Below are 22,222 nucleotides of genomic sequence, written 5' to 3'. Positions count from 1 at the left end.
TACTTTCAGTCCACACAGCAACCGTCACTGCCAAAGGCAGGATCTGTGTGCTTTGATGTACAGAGTGGGTCTAGGCTTTTGTTTTGGTTGTGCATAGAGACAGGGCCAGAGCTGCTCTTCTTTTCCAGGAATGGAAAACTCATAAAACTCTCATTATTAGAAAGTCAGGCTATTCGTTGTCCCAATATGTCATTTCATCTAATTGGAAACTGAGAAATCTGTCACCTTTTATTTAGCCGTTTGCCTCTGGCAAACTTTGCAGGTTCCATGCAAGTGGCTGGGAATTAGTTAATTAGTATTACAAAATGCTTGAAGAGGAAAGCATACTGTGGCTGGCCCTTTGGGTGATGAGGGAGCCCATTTTAGGTCGCTCACAAGCACTACTAAGGATAGAAAAGAGCATGAAATTATAGCCTCAGAATAGCCGTGGCAAGAGTTGCATCTCATTCTCTCTCTCAAGTGCATATGTTGTAACCTAAATGTGTCAGTCACTCACTCTTTTCATGCAAAGCTTTGTGCCTTGCAGCTTATAAAAGAGGTGCCACTTTTACACACGTAGAGCGCTTCTCATGTCTTCACTTCCATTAATTTCCCATTTTTTCATCACTTCCTCTTCTGAACAGAATGTTTTGTTTGATGTTCTCCTTTTATTTTTTTCATGGAGAAAGCCTGTTTCAAACTAAGGGTAGTTTTAAAAGTCAAGGAACTGAAAGGAAAGACAGATTTTTTTCACATGCTCCTAACTTTAAGGCTGAACGCCTTTTGTTCCGTGTGAAATAAATCTCCAAGCCTTTCTCCTTTTCTAAATATTAGCAGTCAGAAGAGGCTGTAGGCCCCACGAGAGGTTTGTCAACTGATTGCTAGGTGGCGCTAGAGAGCAAAGCAACTAGAAAAGAACCGCAATGTTGCCTTAGGTCCACAGCAGCTGTAAAGGAGCTCTTACATAGAGCCCCATAGCTATTCAGCATAGATTATTTCCAATTCTGATGATTTTTAGGATATCAGCAGCATGAAAAGCAGAGGGCACTAGCAATCAATTTAGTCTTTTTGTTTTTTTGTGTGTATATGAGCATATGGGAATTGTTTGCTTATTTCACTGTAGTGCACCTGGACCTATTAGGAGGAGATTTTTATAACTATAAAGAGATGGCTATGCTTATTTTTTGGACCTCCAGAGAAATAGTTTTAACTTCCTGCAAGACCCATCTCCACTTCCCTTAATTTCCCCTCCTTATTAGGTCACATTCGGGGACATAAGGAGGAGGTGTACCAAGCAAGTACTTCCACATCCTCACATCAATGTGAATAGCTATTTCCCCTCTCAAACTCGTATCCCACGACATTAAGGATTTTTCTACTTTTGTTCATTAGAGAAATTATAGGAACCTCCAGAAGATTTGAGCTTAAAAAGAATGAGATAAAAGGCAGCTGACAGGCATCATGGCACTTGCTTGGATTCCAGCTGCTCTCCTTTGGCTTTTATATTTTTTCAGTGCAGACCCTTAATGAGCTTGATATCTGACCCTCAGCAAGTGAGTGACACAGAAGTATGCATCCCTCAGGTGATAACTACCCCAGAAAAAGAGCTGTCTTGTCCCTAGATTAGACAAGCAAAGTCTTGCTCTCCTCATTACATAAACACTGTGAGGAAGGCCGATAGGACTTAAGTCAAGTGAGTTAGTAAGGAAACTCATTCTACAGGCTCAGAAGACATTGTTGAAGTAAGAGTTAAATGCTAATGAGATACTTTGATGCCCACTGAGCTCTTTCATAAATTCTGTAAGTGTCATATTTAAAATCAATATTTAATAAGTAAAGAAACAATTTAGAAAGCCAAAGGTGCTATATTTTTATTATCCCCTTACATTTGTAAATCTTAACATCATTCCTGTGTAGAATCAGCTAAAAGAGTCTGGGCTTTCATTATGTTTATGAGTTAGAATGTGAAATATTTTTCTTTATTTCCAGGATTTAAAAACTCATGAAATCCTCCATCACTAGATAACCTATTTGTTGCCTCAGGACACCAGCAAAAATGTTCTTTTAAAAATATAGTAAATGTAGTTTACTTCTGTAGTAGAAAATATATTTATGAGGAAATAAAAAATGCAGTTTTGCAATGTATTTCATTAAGAAATGATGCTAAAGTAGAGTTAGTTAGCCTTAAAACTGGTTCCCAATAATTTGTTTTTAAATATATTATAATTGTTTTTTTTTGCCATTTTAGAGATATGGCCAGGGAGGCTGGTTTCCAGAGACATGATTCAAGGAGATAGAGAGGGCAGGTTAGGCCATGGCATGCTGGTGAATGAGGCAGCGCATGTGGAGTTTTGTTCAGGTCAGGTTTATATCATTGCAGACAGCTGATGATAAAGACCTATTATGAGCAGGCATATGCTGAGGAAAGAGGCTAGTATCAGAGGTAGTCAGAGTGGGAAGGGAAACACTGACTGTGTAGAATGAGAGTGCACTATGATCCGTTGGATCTGGTGCAGCTAGAGTGAGGTAGTTCAGCACTTTGGATAGCTCTGAGCTGATTATCCACCAAGCAAAACCAGAGCCTAGAAGTTCCTGCCTCTTAAAGATTATTCGAACATGTTGGGCAAGTTTAGTCTCTAGAGATAGCATGGCATAGTGAAAATAGTACCAGACAGGACCAGAAACAACAATTAACTACCACTTTCCACTCTATGGTTTCATATAAATTACTTAAATTATTTGAGTTTCATTTTTTTAACCTGAAAAATGGGACACAGCAGTACTACTTAAAAAGAGTGTTGTGAAAATTAAATGGCACGATGGTTGTGAGGAGCTATCATGATCATTCATTTTTTTCGTATAGGTATTGAACACCTACCATGTGCCAAACACAGTTCTAAGTACTGGAGATACAACATCAAAAAGGAGAGAAGTTCATACCCTTACATTGTTAACAAGTTAGTGTAGATACCAATGAAATGATTGGCCAAAACTACTGTAATTCCAGATGGATGTGAATGCTATGAAGATGCTCTCATACTGATTCTTGTTGGTCTAAAGCTTGGATTTTGTTGGACCACAGTGGGGAAGCACAACATGGACCCAAGTAAAGTGGCAGGCCAGATAAGAAACTCTGATATGAAGCTAAAATCCTCAAAGCACAACCCCAGGGTGAACTAGGAAAGAATAAATCCACTCTGAACATGGAGATGCAGAGGATAAGTGCCCTATTTCATGCCTGGCTCCAGATAAGGTGAGACAAAAAAGAAATAAAATATTTACCCTGAGAAGTCTCAGCCATAAGACCACACATATATAAGTTTTAGAAGAAAAATATTATTACATGCGTTTTATAAAGAACTCTAAGTTGAGTTTTAAAATGATCTTCAGAAGTTAGCTTCTCTAGATAATCAACAAAAGAAAAAACAAGTTTATGAAGTCACCTTCACCAAATAAGGAAAAACAATGCCAGAAATATAATTCTAAAGAATATAAGCTCAAAGTACAAACAAAAATATCTAAATACATAAAGAAACAAGGAACAAGAATTATCAGAAGCAACAAATTATATAATTAGATTTATAAAAACTGCAGATATTAGAAATATCAGCTACTCAAATATAGAATATAAAATAAATATATTTGAATAAAAATAAGCATTTAAGAGCACGTGGAAGGAAAAAGAGATTTTCAAATCTGTCCAGTCAAGTTGAAAAAAGTTAAACTTCTACAAATGACATAAAAATAAGAAATGAATTGAAATAGAAATTCAATGAGCAGAACAACATATTTGATCCAGCTACTGAGAATATATATGAACTGGAAGATAGATTTGAAGAAATAGAAAACAGCATAGAAAAAGTATAGGTGGGAAATAAATAAAAAAGAAAAGAAGATATTGAGAAATTTGAAAAATAGAGTGAAAAAAATATAAAATACTTCTAGAGTTCCAGAAATAGATAATAAAGAACATAGGGTAAAGACATATTAGAAAAGGTGGTGGCTGAATATTATCCAGAATTTATGAAAGATGCCAAGTCTCAGATTCTATACACCCAACAAATTCAAAGCAAGAAAGGCAAATCTATAATTATGTACAACATAGTTAAATTACAGTATATCAAAAACAGTAAGTTCTAACAGCAGCTAGAAAGGGCAGATTGAAAATAAAAGAAATTACAATTAGATTTACAGATGAAGTTTTAACAGCAAGTCAAAAACATGTGGAATACACTTTGAACATTCAGGAAAGAATTAATTAAACCCCTCAAATTCCATATCACTAAAATATATTTCAATAAAGGAGGAAAGAGACTTCTGGTCCAGATGGAGGTATAGGTAAACACAGTTTGCCTTCTTGCACAATCACATCAAAATTGCAATTAACTATAGAACAACCATGACTCAGAACCATCAGAAACCAAGTTGAATGGAAGTCCAACAACTACAGAATTAAAGAAACCACTTCAATCTAGTTGGGTGGGAGACATGGAGACATGGAATGGGCTGGTCCCACGTCCATATATGGTAGATAAAAATTTGGGAGGCATATCTCAAGAGCAAGGAGTCCCAGCCCCACATCAGGACCCCCCATCCCAGAGTTCCAGTGCCAGGAAGATAAGTCCCCATACCTTCTGGCTGCAAAAAATGGCAGGGATTGAGTCAGTAGAAGAAACTTCTGGAATCCCAAGTAGTTCCCCTTAAAGAACCCACACATGTAATCACCTACTCAGACTCTCTCACTCTGAGCTCCAGCACCACTGGGGTAGCAGATTGAAAGGTACCAGTGGTACACAGGGAGCCAGAGGCCACTGTTGCTTTTCTAAGCCCTCCCCCAACATAGCCACAGAGTTGGCAGGCGGATGCCATATCTGAGTCTCTGTCAATGGGGCTAACATGCTTTGCTCCATCCTTGAGATCCCCTAGGCTCCATCCCACCCACTTTATGGGCCCACCCAAGCTGTTAACAGTGGCTTTGTCTTGGCTCATGCTTCACAAATTCCCAAATCCTATCAAACAAGCAACAGCTGGCCTCAGTGACCCTTAGCCCCCATACCTCTTATTAAGTGGCCCAAGGTCCAGCACTAGCAGCAGCCATCCTAGGGTCACAGCTCGGCTTTGCCTGGGAAACTCCAAGCCCAGTACAAGTAACAGCCATCTGTAGATTGTTTTATAGCTCAGGCAGGGTGGTCCCAGTCAAAATACAGGTTGGGGCTGACCTTAGCCTGCACCATCTAGGTAACCCCAGAGCCTAAAAACCCAGTGGACAGCTACAGACTATGTCAGTGCACCACTACCCTGCCCTTGCACAGCCGATCCTCCATAGAGGGTGGAGGTTGGTGATCAGTGGATGGCCAGTCCTTGCAGCTGACTGGTCTGGGTAAATCTTTCCCATTATTCTGCCAACAGCAACCAAGGTTCAACTAGAATAGGAGTGTGTACTCAGCTCACATGAAGGGCACACCTTCAGTACCCGGCTTGGGTAATAGGGAAGGCTGTGCCACTGGACCCTACAGGACACCTAACACATTAAGCCACACTACCAAGACACGGAGTCAAAGAAGCTCTACCCAGTACACAGAAACAAACACAGGGATGTTGCCCAAATACACAAAGAAACATGGTCCCAATGAAAGAACAGATCAAATGAAAGACACAGGGATAAACAAATGTCCCAATGCAGCAGAATAGAAAAACTGAAAACAGAACTATCTAAATGTGGATACTTGATATATGTAAAATTACTATTATAGATCAGCTGGAAAAAGCACGCCAATTATTTTTGAGAAGGAAGGAAAAAGTGTTCATGATCATTATTTCATGTTTGTTCATCTCGTTCTCTATATGTGAACGACATCTCCATCATCTGCCTCTTCAATGAAACTTTTCTCAGATCAGAGCACTATCTCCTATAAACACACAGGGAATGAATGTGTTAGCCATTTCTGTTCTCATACATTTCAGATACCCACATTCTATGCTTTTCTTTATTAAAAAGGAACAGGAGAACATTTAATGCTCTATTGGTGAGGAAGTGAGGTAGAAAGAAGCTTGAATTAGCTGGTGGTTCATTGTTTTTGGAAAAAAAGAGATTTGAAACTGACAGAAATGTAAGGGTCAAAAACGTTCATAGGCCTACTAATGATTCCCTTAATTTAGTATAAATACCCATTTTTAATATCACATACAGTTAAATTATAAATGAGATATTGTCAGCATTTGAATAAAAATAAAAAGGAGAACATTTCTATCCTGAAATTATTTGTGAGCTAATGAGAAAATAAAAATAAATAATTATAAGAGAAAGCAATGTAAGTGCACAAAGTGGCACAAAGAGTTGTGGCCCTTGGTAAGGCCTGGGTGGGGGTGGGGTAGCTCCCTCATGACATAGTGCTTAAGCTAATTGAGATATTACTGAAGGCGGATTAATAAATACTTTGACAAGATTGAGTGGGGATAAAGTTAAAAGTTAGAGTACAGGAATAGGTGGACAGTTGGTCAAGCATAGGGTGTGTACTGGAAATAGCAGAACTACAGTGTCTATAATACACAATACATTGCTGAGGATTCTATTACTGCTTTGCGCAGGATCATTCTTTATTTCGTAGGGTTGTCCAAAACATTGTAGAAGTTTAATACTCTGTCCTCGGGGTCATTAAACATCACTAGCACCTCCATTGTCATTAGGTTTACCAAAAAATGCCTCGCATAGTTCCCCAAATCTTGGAATGCTTTTCAGAAGTGTCGGTATTATTCTCTGTCTAGCACCAATGGAACATAAGGTGTTCAGTGAGAGTTAAAACTCAAAACATGTATCATTGACCATTTTGGGTTCCAGGCAAGGACAATGATTGGCTATTTTAAACTAGGGTAATGACATACTTTAGTTCTATAGAAATAAAACATGCTGGCAGTAGAGGGGTAAGTGGATTAGGGCATGGGGGAGCTGGATGGCGAGAGAAGTTAGAGACTTTACAAAGGAAGCAGATCAGTCAAGGTTGGACATGTCTGGTGGATAAAGGTGTGTGCATGAGTGTATGTATGTGTGTTGGGGGGAAGAGGGAGAGAGGGAGGGGGATATATATATATATAGAGAGAGAGATGTTGAAGTCATGGATTGTATGAAGTCACAAGAAAACTCATGAAGCCCTGGCCAGGTGGCTCAGTTGGTTGGGGTGTTGTCCCATACACCAGAAGGTTGTGGGTTTGATTCCTAGTCAGGGAACATACTTAGGTTGTGGGTTTGAACCCCATTAGAGGTGCATATGGGAGTCAATCAATTGATGTTCCTCTCACCTCTCCCTCTCCCTCTCTCTCTCTCCCCTCCTCATCAATGGAAGAAAACATATACTTTGTTTTGTTAAAAAAAACAAAAGAAAACAACAACAACCACAAAAAACTAATGAAGAAAAGAGAAGCAAGGCGGGAGGAGTTTAAAGGGACCATGAGCACAGTGCTGGAACTGTTGATTGTGGTGAGCTCATAATGTAATAAATTTGACATGAAGGAGGATTTGAAAGAAAAGAAAACATTTAAGGAGCACAAGGGAAGTTTCAGTACAAGAAAGCACACAGGGGAGGTGGTATGTAAAAGGGGAGTGTCTGACCTTTAATGATAAGGAGGCAGCAAGACTGGTTTTACTTGATAAACGTCCTGCTCCACAACAGCAAATGGACCGGATCCTCTAGTGACTGTCTTTTTTTTTTTTTTTAATTCCTTCTAGGAACATCAGTTTCATGGTGCTATTATCTTACACATTTGCTGCATTCCAGAAAAACTACATGAAAATTAAAATTTTATAACATATTCAACTTTTGTAAGTTGAATTGCATTTTAAGTGCACTGGGCAAAGTTTCTATTTAAAGGAACCCTTTGATGGGCCCTGTTGTAATGTGAAAAATTAATTCCAGTCTCTGCATCTCTGCTTTTCTTCTCCTGGACAGCTAACTAGGTCATAGCAATCTATTCTTAGAGTCCAGCTCCACACAAACACTAATTGGTTTTCACATCTGAAAGGTTGTGTATTACTTTGTCATTTCTAAATTTACATGATGTAATCCATGTATAAGATGGGAGATTTCAGACCTTGTGGGAGGAGCAAGTGCCACATGCTTAGTTTTCCAAATATATCTAGAGACACAAAATATTTTAAAAGAGGCAGAAATTAAAACATGCCTTCCTCAATCTCAGATTTCCTCTGTGGTTTCAGTAGGAATTAGTGAATGCCTATGACCTGTGGAAAAAATATCTGACACAATGTCCCACTTTGACATTTATTTTATGAAAGAAAATAATTATTAAAAACAAATATACAAACAAACAATAACCAAAACCCCCCAAATCCCTTCACCTCAAGCATTCCAAAATGATAAGCTATAAACTTCACAAAGTGGAAAATACAAATGTACTATTTTAAAGACATTTGTTGAGGGCTCTGAGGCTCAGAATTGGGAACTCCAGGCCAAATCGTGCACTCATTTTTTAAAAGCATGATGCCAGGCTAAAAATTATACCTTGTGTGATTTTAATAAATAGTGTGGATGCTTCTCAGCTCAGAGGTTACTAGTACATTGCAAGGGCTTTGGGGAGGGACCACACAGGAATCGGCCTTCACAATATTCTCCTTTGGTCACAGCTGCCTTCTCACCAATGCTCTCATTTCCCTCTTCTATTTACTCTACCACTTGCATCCCCTTCCCACAGAGTGACTGGCAGGTTTGCAGTGTAGCATCCTTTCTAGCACGCATCTCATACTTGGGTGAATATTGGAATCATTTGGGAAGTTTAAAAGATTCTGGTGTCTGGGTGTCAGCCCCATGGATTCTGGTTTAATTGGCCTTGGCCATTGGTGCTTGTAAAAGCTCCCCAGAGGATTCTAATGTTCAGCCAAAGCTGAGAGCCACTGTCTTCCAGGTTGTTAAACTTATGGCCTTGTTGGAGTTAGTTCATCAGTTCCTGCATCCTCGGGCTCTTTGACTTTAAGAACCTATTGATCTCTGGTCTCAGTTGCTCTATCTTTCATATATACACAAGCTCAAAAAGAAAGCTTGGGAGGAGTAGCTGCATTCTTTCTCTGACCCACTTCCAGAAGAAACTGGAAGAAGTGTAGCAGACACATGTATAAATACTGGTGAGATAGATCAAGCTTCTGAAAAGTGCCACCTCCTGTGCCAGAGAAATTCTGAAAGCATAGGAGAGTCTTGAGTGAGAATTCTCACTCTGCCTCCACAAACTTAGGAAAGTTGCTCACCCTTCCTGAGTCTCAGTATCCTCACCTCTAGGCATGCTTAGCCCTGGCTGGTGTGGCTTAGTGGATTGAGTGCTGGCCTGCTAACCAAAGGGTCACTGGTTGGATTCTCAGTCAGGGCACATGCCTGGGTTGCAGGCCAGGTCCCCAGCAGGGGGCTCATGAGAGGCAACCACACATTGATGTTTCTCTCTCCTTCTTTCTCCCTCCCTTCCTCTCTAAAAATAAATAAATAAAACTAAAAAAAATTGGAATACTTATTCCCTAAGGATTGCTTAGTTGACAATTCAAAGTGTTTAAAATAATACCCAGAATGCAGTAGATACTCAGTAGTGATAGCTACTTAAATGGAACAAATAGAGAAAATAATTAAAGCTTGTTCACTGATCATGGTACAAGTTAATGATAATTATAATGTATGAAGTCATTTTATCCAATTCTTTATGAAACTTACATTTATTACATATTGCCTTTATGCCAATTACATGGCTAGATACTAGGGATACAGTTATGGATTAAATAGATATTCTTATCTTGGTGAATCTTACACTTTAGCTAAATGCTTTACCTATTCTGGAATTAATTTCAAGAGTCTAAAGACTGCTGAGCTTGCTGGAAGGATGGCACAACTAGTGAACTGACCTTCAATGTACTCTCATAGCAAATACTCAGGGTATACGAGGTAGTTAAGAGAAATTCAAATCAAGTACATAAACACTTTGATATTAGAGTTTCGTGACAGTCGTGAAGAGACAGAAGGACATAAAATACCTTATGAGGCTAACAAATGCTGCATCTCAAAAAAACCTAATGGGTTTTTCTCACCCTTTCAAGCAGCTTTATGAGGAGTAGTATACCTCTCTGGGTTCCTAAAGGCCAAAGAAGCTGTGTTGCCTCCACCCCAACTCACCTAACTGGGAGAGCCACTGGGCCTCCCATGCTGTATTGCTGTCTGTGTACTGTAAGCTGTGTGATTTACCTACATTACAGACACTTGTATCTTTTGCTTTGGTCTGCTGGCATCTTTCAATCAATCACTGACTCCTGTGACAATACTGTATCTCCCAATAACATCCCTAAGAGCTGACAGGTAACTTGCCGAAGGCCAATGAGCTGGTGTATGGTAAGGCAAAGACTGAACCTCTGATCTGTCTGACTCCACAGCTCATCCTCTTAACCTCTGCCTCAAGCAGACAGGTGGCTGTGCTTTGAAAATATCAAAACCTGACTGTTCCCAGAATTAATTTTAAAGCCACAAGCAAAGAGTAAGAAGATCAGATGGAACTAGAAGATGATATTGTGACCAAAGCTAATCTAATCTCGGTCTGTGAGCCCCTTATGAAATTATGTGAGAGACAGGAATCTAATAAAGGATTGTGTCCAGTTTGCCTGGCTATCAATCAAATTTGCTGATACTTAATTTTATGACTTTCTTAGTAAAGGCTTCATGATTCAGATTCTTTTCTCTTCAAAGCTGTAGCTACAAATCTTCTGTTAGACCAGGAATATAACAACTATGGCTAAGAAGGCAACATTAGCAGTTTGTAGATGGTGTCAGATCCTTGCTAACTCCAGATAATCTTTCTCCACATTAAAGATAAATGGCTTTACTCTGACGATGGTGTATGTGAGTGTGCATACATGGGTAACAACTCATGTATAAATACTCTGCATTTATAAATACTCATGTGGAAGGACAGAGATTTTTAAGCCAGTCTTTTCTGATTTTTCATGGGCTGTAGTGCATGCTCTCCAGGGTATCCACTGGTCTCACAGTGATTGCCTTTTTTGCCCACCATCCAGAACAGGAGTCCCTGGCTGCCAAGTTTATATTCACAAAATATGACCCTACCTCCACACCAACCACATTTGCTTAGACTGGAGGTGGCTGCTTGATCCAAAAAGAAAAGCCAATCACATTTTCTCTTGCAGCAGACAGCATTTATTCCTAATTTATGCTTTTTGTATCTATGCCCTTTGTCATGTGATTTTGTAGTTCTTCCCACTAGAGGGTGAGTAGAAGGAATCTTCTCTCTCTGTTGATGGACTCAACTATATGACTTGCCAATGGAATGTCATAGGAGGCAAACTGAACAAAGGCTTTAAATGTGCGTGTGAAGTTGGGCTTGTCCTCTTGAGTTTCTCATGTTTGCCCATGAGAAGAACATGCCTCAGGTATGTGTTTTAGTCAAAAGAGGAGGAGAGGCACATGGGGCAGACCTGGATACAACCTTGAGCTCACAGGCAAGCCCACCTAAAACCACCCACAGGCACATGAGGAAGAAATAAGTCATTATGCTCATATATCCTTGAGTTTTGGCATGGATTTTACATACAGGCATTATGGCAATAGATGACGGATATAGCTCTTCTTGAAAGTATGCAATTAAATGGAGAGGCAAAGGGCTGTCTGTGGTGAACAGCATGTAAACGGCAGGGCTCAGTGCAAGAGAATGCTGAACTATATTTTCTCTTTTTCTGACTTGCCCATTTGTTCAAAAATCTTTAGCTTTTTAAAATTTAAGGGAAGTGCACATAACAAAATTCATCACTTTAAATGAACAACTCAGTGGCATTTAGTACGTTCACAATGTTTTGCAAACACCACCTCTATCTAATTTCAAAATATTGCCATCACCCCAAAATAAAAGCCCGTGCTTACTAAGCAGTTACTCCTAATATCTCCTGTCCCCTTAGCCCCTGGCAACCACCAATCTAATTTGTTTTCATGGATTTGCCTACTGCTATGGACTGAGCTGTGTCCCTCTCCCATGAAATTCATATGCTGAATCTCAACCCCTTATGTGACTCCATTGGACATAGTACCTTTAAGGAAGTGATTAAGGTTAAATGAAACCAGAAAAGTAAAGTCCTGATCTGATAGAACTGGTGACTTTATAAAAGATGAAAAGAGGCCAGTGCTTTTTCTGCCATGTGATGGCACGGTGAGCAGGGGGCCACCTGTAAGTCCCACCAGAGCTCGGCCATGCTATCACCAGGACGGTGCCCAACACCACAGTGAGAAGATGTGTTTCTATCGTTTAAATCATCCAGCATCCTGTATTTTGTTATATCAGCCCAAACTGACTAAAACCCCTATTCTGGATATTCATGTAAATATGGTCACACAATATGTGACACCTTCTTTTATTTGGCATGTTATTAGGGTTCACCCATGTTGGAGCATGTATCAGCACATCATTCCATTATATAGATGAATATATTCTATTGTATGGATACCCCGTTTGCTTATGTATTTATCTGGTGATGGATATTTGTGTTGCTTCCATTATTTTGTCTATTGTGACTAGTGCTGCTATACATTTTTAATACAAGTATTGTTCGAGTACCTGTTTTCAATTCTTTGGGGTATATACCTAGCAGTAGAATTGCTGGGTCATATAGTAATTCTAGAATGCTGAACTTTTGGTGCAAAACTGTTTCTTAGTTCCTGCATACAAGGAATTCTTCCTTGGATTACATAAGATAACCCCCGAATACTTTCAATGGTTTTCCTTTGTGGCTAGAGCTAGACAATTCTTGCTCAAGCTAGCTTCATTTTCTGTTACTTGAAACTTAGAGAACCTAAATGAATAGATAATAAAATTTCGAATTTTAGTCATAATATTATTTTAAAAATGGGCTCAAACACTCCTCTTTCAAAGCTTGTCACAAGGCTGTAAATGGCCCATTGATACTAATCAAATTGGGTGACTGTCTTGACGAGACTCTGGAATCTGCCTTGCCTGTGAGACTGTTGCTTAGGTTATTGCCCTTACCTTTGGGACCAGGCAGCATAAGACCTTGCATTTAGAGCATATTCCAATTCAAAACGACTCCGTAAAGCTGCCACATGGCTCCGGCCAGGTCCTCCTCTGCTCACCAGGCAATCGGAAGAAGAAGAAGGTGAGAGGGAACCGCTGCTGTTACTCGATGCAGGAGACATCAGCTAAGGAAAAGAGGGGCAGTCTAAATTATTTAATAAATCCAACAGGCTTAATGTCCTAGAATAAGATATGGCTTTATTTTAACTTTCTATTCTAGGATTTCTCATATTTTAATTTCTATTCCTCTCAGCTTGCTGCTGCCTTTTCTTTTGGTCTCTGATGGCAACATCTGGCTGCTTAATTTACTTTTTTGATCTAGTTCTATGTTGAGAGCTGGTCCATTAAATTTATGCTCATTTTTCAGAAATCGAATTCATGAAATAAATATTTAGAAGGTTTTTATTTAATGGTTAAAAGATTTTCTAAATTTTTCACTATGATGCTGATTCATGGCAGAGTTCCTTTAACTTATAGCTTAACATTATTCCCTTTATATGAAATTACTCCCTTTACATACAATGGATTTACACACTTTTCCAAGAATACATTCATTGTATAAAATGAAGGATACTTTAATGTCTGGCAAGCATGAGGACTAATAGAGTTCTGAAAGACTTTTAAAAAATAGTTACAAATAGTTAACTTTGACTAGAAAATAGAAAAGTATGAGGGGAAAAATGAGAAAGATGAGAATAAAAAATAGAAGAGTAGTTTTCTTGAGTTTTTGACAACCTTGCTGTTTATACATTCTACCTAACCTGACGGAGAACATTAGTGCTTTTGACATTATGATCTCATAAGACATGTAGACAGAAGGCTTTGGTTTTCAAAGAGTAATATATGTAAATTCTAGGCTCTCTCCATAGTAGCCAAGACATTTCTAAGTAAAGCGCTGAGAATTATGTGATGTCAGGGTTGAAATGAACCTTTAGACTCTTCTGTGATTGAATGTCTTCGGTGCATAATGTTTAAGTCAGCTAGGGCAGTGATGGGGAACTCACTGCCTCCAGATTCATTTATTTATCTTAGGACAGCTCTAACCATTATAAACCTCCTTCTCAAAATAAACCGGATCTATTATAGCACTTGATTTCCATCTGTTGGCCCATCAAAAGCATGGCCAATCCCTTTGCCATATGATAGTTCTTCAGATATTTAAACACAGCTGTTGGACTCATCCTAATTTTCTTTTCTCTGGGACCAGCATCCCTGCTTTCTTCAATTGGTTCTCAAATATGTGATTTCCAATCCAGTCACCATTTTCGTCTCTCTATTGTAAATTTTGTGTCTTAGTTTTAATTATCCCTTTAAAAGGATATAACTGGTCCTGGCTGGCATGGCTCAGTGGATTGAGTGCTGGACTGCAAAGCAAAGGGTTACTGGTTCGATTCCCAGTCAGGGCACATTCCTGGGTTACAGGCCAGGTCCCTAGTAGGGGGCACACAAGAGGCAACCACACATTGATGTTTCTCTTCCTCTCTTTCTCCCTTCCTTCCCCTCTCTCTAAAAATAAATAAAATCTTTAAAACACATAAAAGGAAAAACTGGGTACTATTTTGTTTGGTTATCTCAGAACAGCAAGAGATTATCACACCCTTTATTCTGTAGCAAGGCAGCTACTTCATAGCCTGACTCACAAAGAACTTCTCCAGTTACATTCATTATGCTCTTAAACAATATATTCACCATGTGATATTTTTACTATTGTTTCTTTGTGTGTGATGATGTTATATTTATTCTCATTAGATCTGTTCGATTGCTCTGTCTCCCAAGATATTGTAGACTCTTGCTTCCAACTGTTTACTGTCTCTTTCAACTTCCTTATATCTGTAGATGTGATAAGCTGTGCCTTCTTGACCTTGGTCTAAACCACTGACTAAAAAGTTTAAGAGTAGAGAGGATGGAGCCTTATGGAATTCCACCCGTCAAGCTCCTTAAAGCTGATCCTGGTCCATTAATTAGTGCAACCCAGTCCAGCAAATTCTCTTTGCATAATGTCCACAGTTATTCATCTTTTCCATTAGAGGAGACTGTGCTAAGAGGCTTGGGCAATATAACGAGAAAAGCTAGTTTAGCAGATCTTACCACTGTCCTTGTTTCTGAAAGCTTCTCTATGATATGGCTGCATACATCCCCAGGCTTGGAGCAGCCTTATGCTGTCAAACATAAAGTTTCAAAGTGAGAGAGTACTTGGAACTCAAGTCTTAAATGCATCTCTCAACATCCAAGGCCTCCGGCAGATGGTCTTGTTTGTGGGATACCTGAAGCCCCACCAAACATACTACTTCTTCCCATGGTGTATGTCTCAGAACTGAAGAGAAGGGAAAGGAAGTTTTCTGTCTGCAGACTGAAGTTTCCTTCTCATAAGAGGCTTCTTTTTTAGAAGAAGTAGATATTAATGAGACACAGTCATCACTGCAGATCACTGTAGGCTTTTCCAATAGACTGGGTTCCAGTGACTTAGTTGGAGTCACTGGAAAACTGCCTGAGTTTTTTTTTTTTTTTTTTAAGAGAACCTTATTTGACTAGTTCCACTTTAAGATTTAGTTATAGTCTCGGGTCGATGCTGTTTCCCCCCATTTCATGCCCCTTCTCTTCAATGCACACGCATATGTCGGCCTATATGTGTGGTGTCCATTCCCCTCTCTTACAGCACTCATTTGCATTGGGGAATATATTACTGGTTTTGAATTATTGCTCATGTTTAGGCTTCCTTACCCATTTTAAAGTGCTATCTCCTTACCAGGTGTATAGAAAATTGAGGCAATTATAGAGAAAATTAAAGCAAACAGCTCCTTGATATTAAGGGAAGAAAATTCCATTAACCTGATTACCAACATATATCACTTTATGTAACATATGTGTGGTATAAAAGCAATCCTCTCAATTAATTTATGCACAAATTATAGTAATAATTTTTCCTTTTCTCATTGAGCATAAATGAACAATGGCTTAATATTTTAGTTTATGTTTCACTGTACATAGGGACGTGTATATAAAAATTGATTTAAATAATTACCTTGTTACATATTTGTTATATTTACACATTTATACAGGTCATTTTTTGGGGTGTGCTTGTGTCCATTTGCCTGCCTGATTATTTTTGAAAGGGCCGCTTGTTCACTCTTGATTTGCCTTCATCCCCATCGATGCAGTCAATTTTGCTCCACGCTAGGATCTTAGTCAACAGGGTAACATATGAACGGGATTCTGGACCACGCTCACATTCTTTCCATAAGCACCATCTAACCTATATTCCTCAGTGTCCTTGGATGGCGGTCTAGGCTTTTTCAGTGAACACATTTCAGAAGCAAAATTTCTTACCTCAATGTTGCAGAGACACTCTTCTAACTTGGTAACAACTTCAGAAAATTCGGGTCTTCCCTGTAAAGAAAGAAAGGACTTGTTTCCCAAAAGAATATAAGAGAGGCAATTCTCCTAGGATTTTAAAATTGGGTATTTGCATTTGTAAAGAAAGAGATTAACAATATGTATATTTTTATTTAAAATACACTTGCATTGAAGTGTTAATTGAATGCTCATTTGCTGTTCAAGGAGGGATGTTGTCTCCCTCTGATAAGAGTTTTAAGTCAGAATTTGCAACTACATTCAGATAATAAAATAGTGAAAAATCTTTAATTAGTTTTGTGTGTTTTCAAATGGCAAGTTTTCCACTTCAAAATGGAAGAATAAAGTAAATACTAAAAACTATTAACTATCTCCATGCCTTATATTGTACAATGTATCAATAGGAAAAGAACTGCCAAAGCTAATTTTGTAATTAGCTTCACTTTTGAAAATGCTATCTCAGATGCAAAACTAGAATCGATAGACCTCATGACCATGCCCTATTTTATGGGTTTAAGATAAGCATTTTATCTTCAAAATGTGCCGGTAAAGACCTTGTTTATTATAAGCTCCCGTGTCTGATGAGTTTGGTTAAACAAACATTTATAATCTGATTATATTTCACACTTTGTTCTAGTTGCTAGGAATATAAAAATAATAATGGATCTGTGAAAAATTCTTGGAATTTTGGAAAATGTGGGTCTCTTTTGAAGAAATTCTATACCTCCTTTGTCAGATCCTAAGGACGACATAAGCTATCTATTCTCCTTTTATGAAACTTTCACTGCCAGGAGGTAGATAACCCAATTTAACATTCTGGTGCAGTAACCAACTAATTGAGATTTTTAGTAGAACAATTTCTCCCTTAATATCTAACCCTCCCCTGAGGACACTGCTCCTCCCACAGTCCTCCCAAGTGGAAGCTGTTTTCTGTGGCATATTCCTTACACCTCTAGGTTGGGTGGGAACACAACAGGGCAAATGGGAGTCTATGTCTTCCTTCCTTGCACATGATTTCACCTCTAAAAACCACCAGCTTTTCGAGCTTTTCTGATGATTCACTCTTCCTCATTCTTTGAAGTTTTGGTACCAGTGCTCACTGCCATGCTCTCTGTCATTACCACTGGTGCTTTTATCTACAGTCAGGACAATGGCCTGACCTCTGGATTCCTCTGTCTCTTCTTAGGCAAACTATCTGATCCTCTGCCTCCCCTACTCACTTAGCCCCTAGCCACTCCCTGGACCCTGCTGCTAATAATGCTCACAGCCCTTCCTTGCGCTCTGTCCTTCAATCTCCCCCAGATCATGTGCAGGGACTCTATATCCTTTCTTTCTAACTGACTTCTTCTGGACCCCTGATGCCAACAATCTTTAACCACACAAACCATTATCAGTTAGAAACAACAACAACAACAGATAGGGAACAGTTTTTATTATGAGCAGTTTCAAATACACCCTGAAGTTGAAAGGAATAGTACAATAACTCCCCATGTATCTATTACTCAATGCTCAAAACCACATTTCTGCTAATGTTGTTCCATCTATTATCTATCATCTATCTATCTATCTATCTATCTATCATCTATCTATCCTATAGTTATCTATTTTCTAATGAATGTTCCTTGTTGATTTGTCCATCCTGCTTTCTTTTCACTGTCATTCACTCACCTCCTTTTCTTCATCCCTTACCTTTGATGTCACTGACAATGACAACCAGTCTCTTCCACACAGCCTCAACTCTTTTGCCCTATCATGAATTTTGTACACTATTGAAAAATCCCAATGTTGATTAAATACATCCTGACTGTTCTTACTCTGAAATCGTGACCCTCTAACACTGCATGGACCCCCAGCACTGCCTAGAGAGCCTATTCCATATTTCTGGCTCACTCAATCTCTCACACTTCAGATGATGATATTGTACCTTCACCTCTTTCCCAAACCTCTAGGTCCCACTACTACATCACCCACCCACCTATGTCTAAACCCACATCATCTGACTTCATTCCTTTTCTACAGATGAACTTCGTCCGATTCTATCCAATTCCTTCACTGTGTACTAGTCCTTGTACCTGCTAATCTATGAAAGGACATTGCTCTAACAATAATTCTCCCTTCTATTTCTTGCATCATTGATGTTCCCTTTCTATTGTTTAGTCCCATCAATGTACAGACATACCACAAATTTTCCCATGTTAAAAACAAATAAACACCAATAAAATAAAACTCTGACTCCACTTCTTCCTTAAACTATTACTCTATTTTTCTGTTCACCAAAATTGCTCTAAAGTCTTGATTAAATTTGCAGTTTCTTATTCACTTCCTCCTATTTGTCCTCTACCCCAATCAGGCCTTCTTCTGTAGCTCTGCTGAAATTGCTCTTGTTAAAGACACACAGACCTCCCTCCTCACTGCTAAATCCAGTGGTTAATTCTCAATGCTCGTTTCACTCAGCACAGTGTTAAAAACAAATAATCATTCTTTAGTTACTCTGAAACATCTTCAGTTGGGTTTGAGATCATTGGTTTCTCATTATGCTTCTCCTCTCTCATTTGCTATTTCTCAGTCTCCCCTTTTGGTTTCACTTCTCTTTATTATTAAATTTTGGATTTACCAAGACTCATTTTGGGGGTCTTTTTTTCTCTTTTCAAAATGAAGTTGTTGAGGATTTAATTCAGTCCCATGGCCTTAAAAAATCAAATCCTAAATGTTTATATCTTGCCCAGTATTCACCCTTGAAATCTAAACTCACATATACAATTTCTTGTACTTACGGTCTCCCCACTTCTGCAACTGGCAACCCCAGCCTTTCACTTGCAGGGCCCAGGACCATGGTGCAATCTCCAGACCCCCCTAATACACTCTCGCTTTTAATCCACCAGCAAATCATAGTCACTCTGCCGTCCAAATGTAGACAGAATCTGAATGGACAAAAGAGTATATGTACTGACCCAACCTTCCCCCCTAAGAAATGTAAAATCTGGACAAAATATAAAAGATAGCTACCAGAAGACAGTAGAGTGAACAAACACAGGCAGATTCTAGAGGAAAGTCAGTTGGAAGAAAGGAAGGGCATGGGATAAGTTTCTCATCTATTTTATTATTATTATTATTGTTATTGTTGTTATTATTATTATTACAACAACATTTTTCCTGAAGGCAAACCCCATCTGCATCTTAGTGAGAAGTTAAAATTGTTATGATATACCTACAGGTTTGCTTTCTTGAAGAACCAGAGGACAGAATTCATGGAAACCAGAGTGTACTAGCTATGGTTTTATAACAAATTATCAAAACTGCAATGGTTTAAAACAACACCCACTTATTATGTCACAGTACAGAGTGACTGAGCCCTTTGCTCAGGGTCTCATCAGACTAAAATTAAGGTGTCATCTAACCTTGTGGTTCTCCTCTGAGGCTCAGGGACCTTTTTCAAGCATGTTGGTTATTAGAATGTATTCCTTTGTGGTTTTATGACTCAGGTCCCTGTTCTCTTACTAACTATTGTTCAGGGGTGACTCTAAAGTTTCTAGGGATACCCACTGTGCCTTGCCACATGGGCCCTATAAGCCTTTTATTAACAAGGTCATTAGCTTCTTTTTGACCATAAAGGGAATGTTTTTCTAACTTTTTCCTCTGTGACTAAACTGGAGAAAAATTTTCTGCTTTTATAGGGCTAATCTGGTAGGTCAGATCTAACCAGGATAATCCTCCTTTTGCCCATATGAGGAAGCATGATTATGGGAGTAACACCTCACCATCATATTCACAGGTTCTGCCCAAATTCAAGGGGGGGTTATTGTTGGCAAGTACACCAGAGGAGAGGAATCTTGGGTTCATCCAAAACTGAGGGGAGGTCCTGGAAGAAGAGCATCTGAAAGAGGGAGTTCCAGTATCTGCTTATAAACTCTGCCTAAATCTCTGGCTGCCCTCTGAACTACATGGTGCAGATGCTAAGCAGCCCAGAGAGGTTAAAAAAGATTAAATGAAGTTATTAAAAAAGTAAAAGAAGTAACTGAGATTAGATATTTTATCCAATGCAAGGTATTTTTTCTTACTATTTTCTTAGACTGAAATTATCTTACTTTTATTCTTTGCCTGTGGAAATCTTCTGCCCTCTCCAGGCCCAATTCATAAGAAATGTCCTTCTTCAAATGTCCAAGTAATTCCACAAAATAATTTTCACCTTTACACAGATTTACTTTACTCTTCCTTATGTTGTAGCTAAGTATTTACATGTCTATATCACTAAGTAGAAAGTGCTTTGAGGGTAAGGCATGGTTTAGTTACTCCTGCATGCCTAGCAGGTTCCATTGTACAAGATAGCTTAGTTGAGTCCAAATTTGCTATATTAAATTGCATCGTGATACTAAAAAATTATTCAGGACCTGACTGCCCGTTGTCTAAACCACTGACATCTCTTACTTGTGTTATTATAATTGACTACCTTGCTGCTTCTGTTTGTTGCCTACTAAGAGTGTGTTCCCAACCCACCACTAACATCACACTCAATGGTGAAAAGCAGAAAGCTTTTCCTCTAAGATCAGAAAAAGACAGGGATGCCCATTCTTGACACTTTTATTCAACATAGTATTGGAAGTCCTAGAAAGAGCAATTAGACAAGAAAAAAACCAAATAAAATGCATCCAAATTGGAAAGGAAGAAGTAAGACTATCACTATTCATGGATGACATGATGTTTATACAAAACATTGATAAAAGTAATTGAAGAAAACAAAAATGAATGAAAAGATATTCCATGTTCATGGATTTGAAGAATTAATAGTTTAAAAATGTCCATACTACCCAAAGCAATCTGTAGGTTCAATGCATTCTCTATCAAAATTACAATGGCATTTTCATAGAAATAGAACAAATAATCCTAAAACACATATACGAGAGGGGGAAGCCCCCCAAATGGTATTTATTTATAAAAATTGTGTATTTATTTGTACATGCTTAAACTTCAGGCACACTCAAAGTACTCTCCATTTGATGCAATACAGCCTATTGAGATGGTTTTTTTGCTGCTCAGAACAGTTTTTAAACTCATTGATTGATGCCTTTTAGTGCTTCTGCCATTTTTGTTTCACCTTTTCCACATTAGCAAAACATTACCCTTTGAGGACTTTTTCATCCAGGGAAACAAAAAAAATGTCACTTGGGGTGAAATCAGGTAAATAGGGAGGGTGGGGCACGGGGTGATGCCATTATTTTCACAAAAACTGCTGAACACTCAGCGTGATGTGGACAGGCCCGCTTGTAAAACACCCACAACGCTCCTGCATACTCACCTTCTAAGTGTGGCACCCAGTTCCATAAGGAATAGTTCAGTTGCAATTATGTGAGATTCAGTGCCTGAGATTGTAGCTTCTGCACATTGGAAAGAACACTGGATTGAGAGTTAAAAGACTTGAGGTTAAGTATCTAATACTATGTGACTTTGGATAGTTTATTAACCATTCTGAGCTTCAGTTTTCTCAACCTCAAACTGAGTTGCAGCATTGAAGAATTGTAGAAAGTATGTTTGAAGCTCACAAAACTGTGAAGTCTTTTACAAAGTAACTTAATCTTTTAATAATCTATACTAACCAGTTTGTCCTGGAGGTGAGCTCTCTGAATTTAGAGTCAAACGCTTTAACAGTTTGGTTTAAATTTCTATACAAATTAAGGATTTTAGCCATTTATCCGGCATCTTGTGAGAACCCAAGGTGCTCATTAAAAGGCAAAAGTCACCGAAATGCCTCATGAACTAAATGTACTGAAAAGATGGATAGTAAGTGTCAACACCGTGATGCGCATTATTCTTTCCTTCCCCTTCA

At 38.6% G+C, this 22,222-nt stretch overlaps 1 protein-coding gene across 2 annotated transcripts in view; it reads right to left on the bottom strand.

The window, feature by feature from the left end:
- Positions 1 to 22,222, bottom strand: part of TNNI3K (TNNI3 interacting kinase) — a 266,119-nt gene that overhangs the window by 33,753 nt on the left and 210,144 nt on the right. For both annotated transcript variants that reach the window (XM_045199469.2, XM_024565474.4), the window contains 2 exons: positions 16,378 to 16,437; positions 13,006 to 13,175 (listed from right to left, as the gene is read on the bottom strand). In XM_045199469.2, coding sequence (XP_045055404.1) covers positions 13,006 to 13,175; positions 16,378 to 16,437 — 230 coding nt within the window. The remainder of the gene's footprint in view (positions 1 to 13,005; positions 13,176 to 16,377; positions 16,438 to 22,222) is intronic.

This window comes from Desmodus rotundus, chromosome 3 (genome assembly GCF_022682495.2).
Source record: "Desmodus rotundus isolate HL8 chromosome 3, HLdesRot8A.1, whole genome shotgun sequence".
Lineage (NCBI taxonomy): Eukaryota > Metazoa > Chordata > Mammalia > Chiroptera > Phyllostomidae > Desmodus > Desmodus rotundus.
Note: the sequence above shows the minus strand (reverse complement) of the source record. Positions and strands in the feature narration are given on the sequence as shown.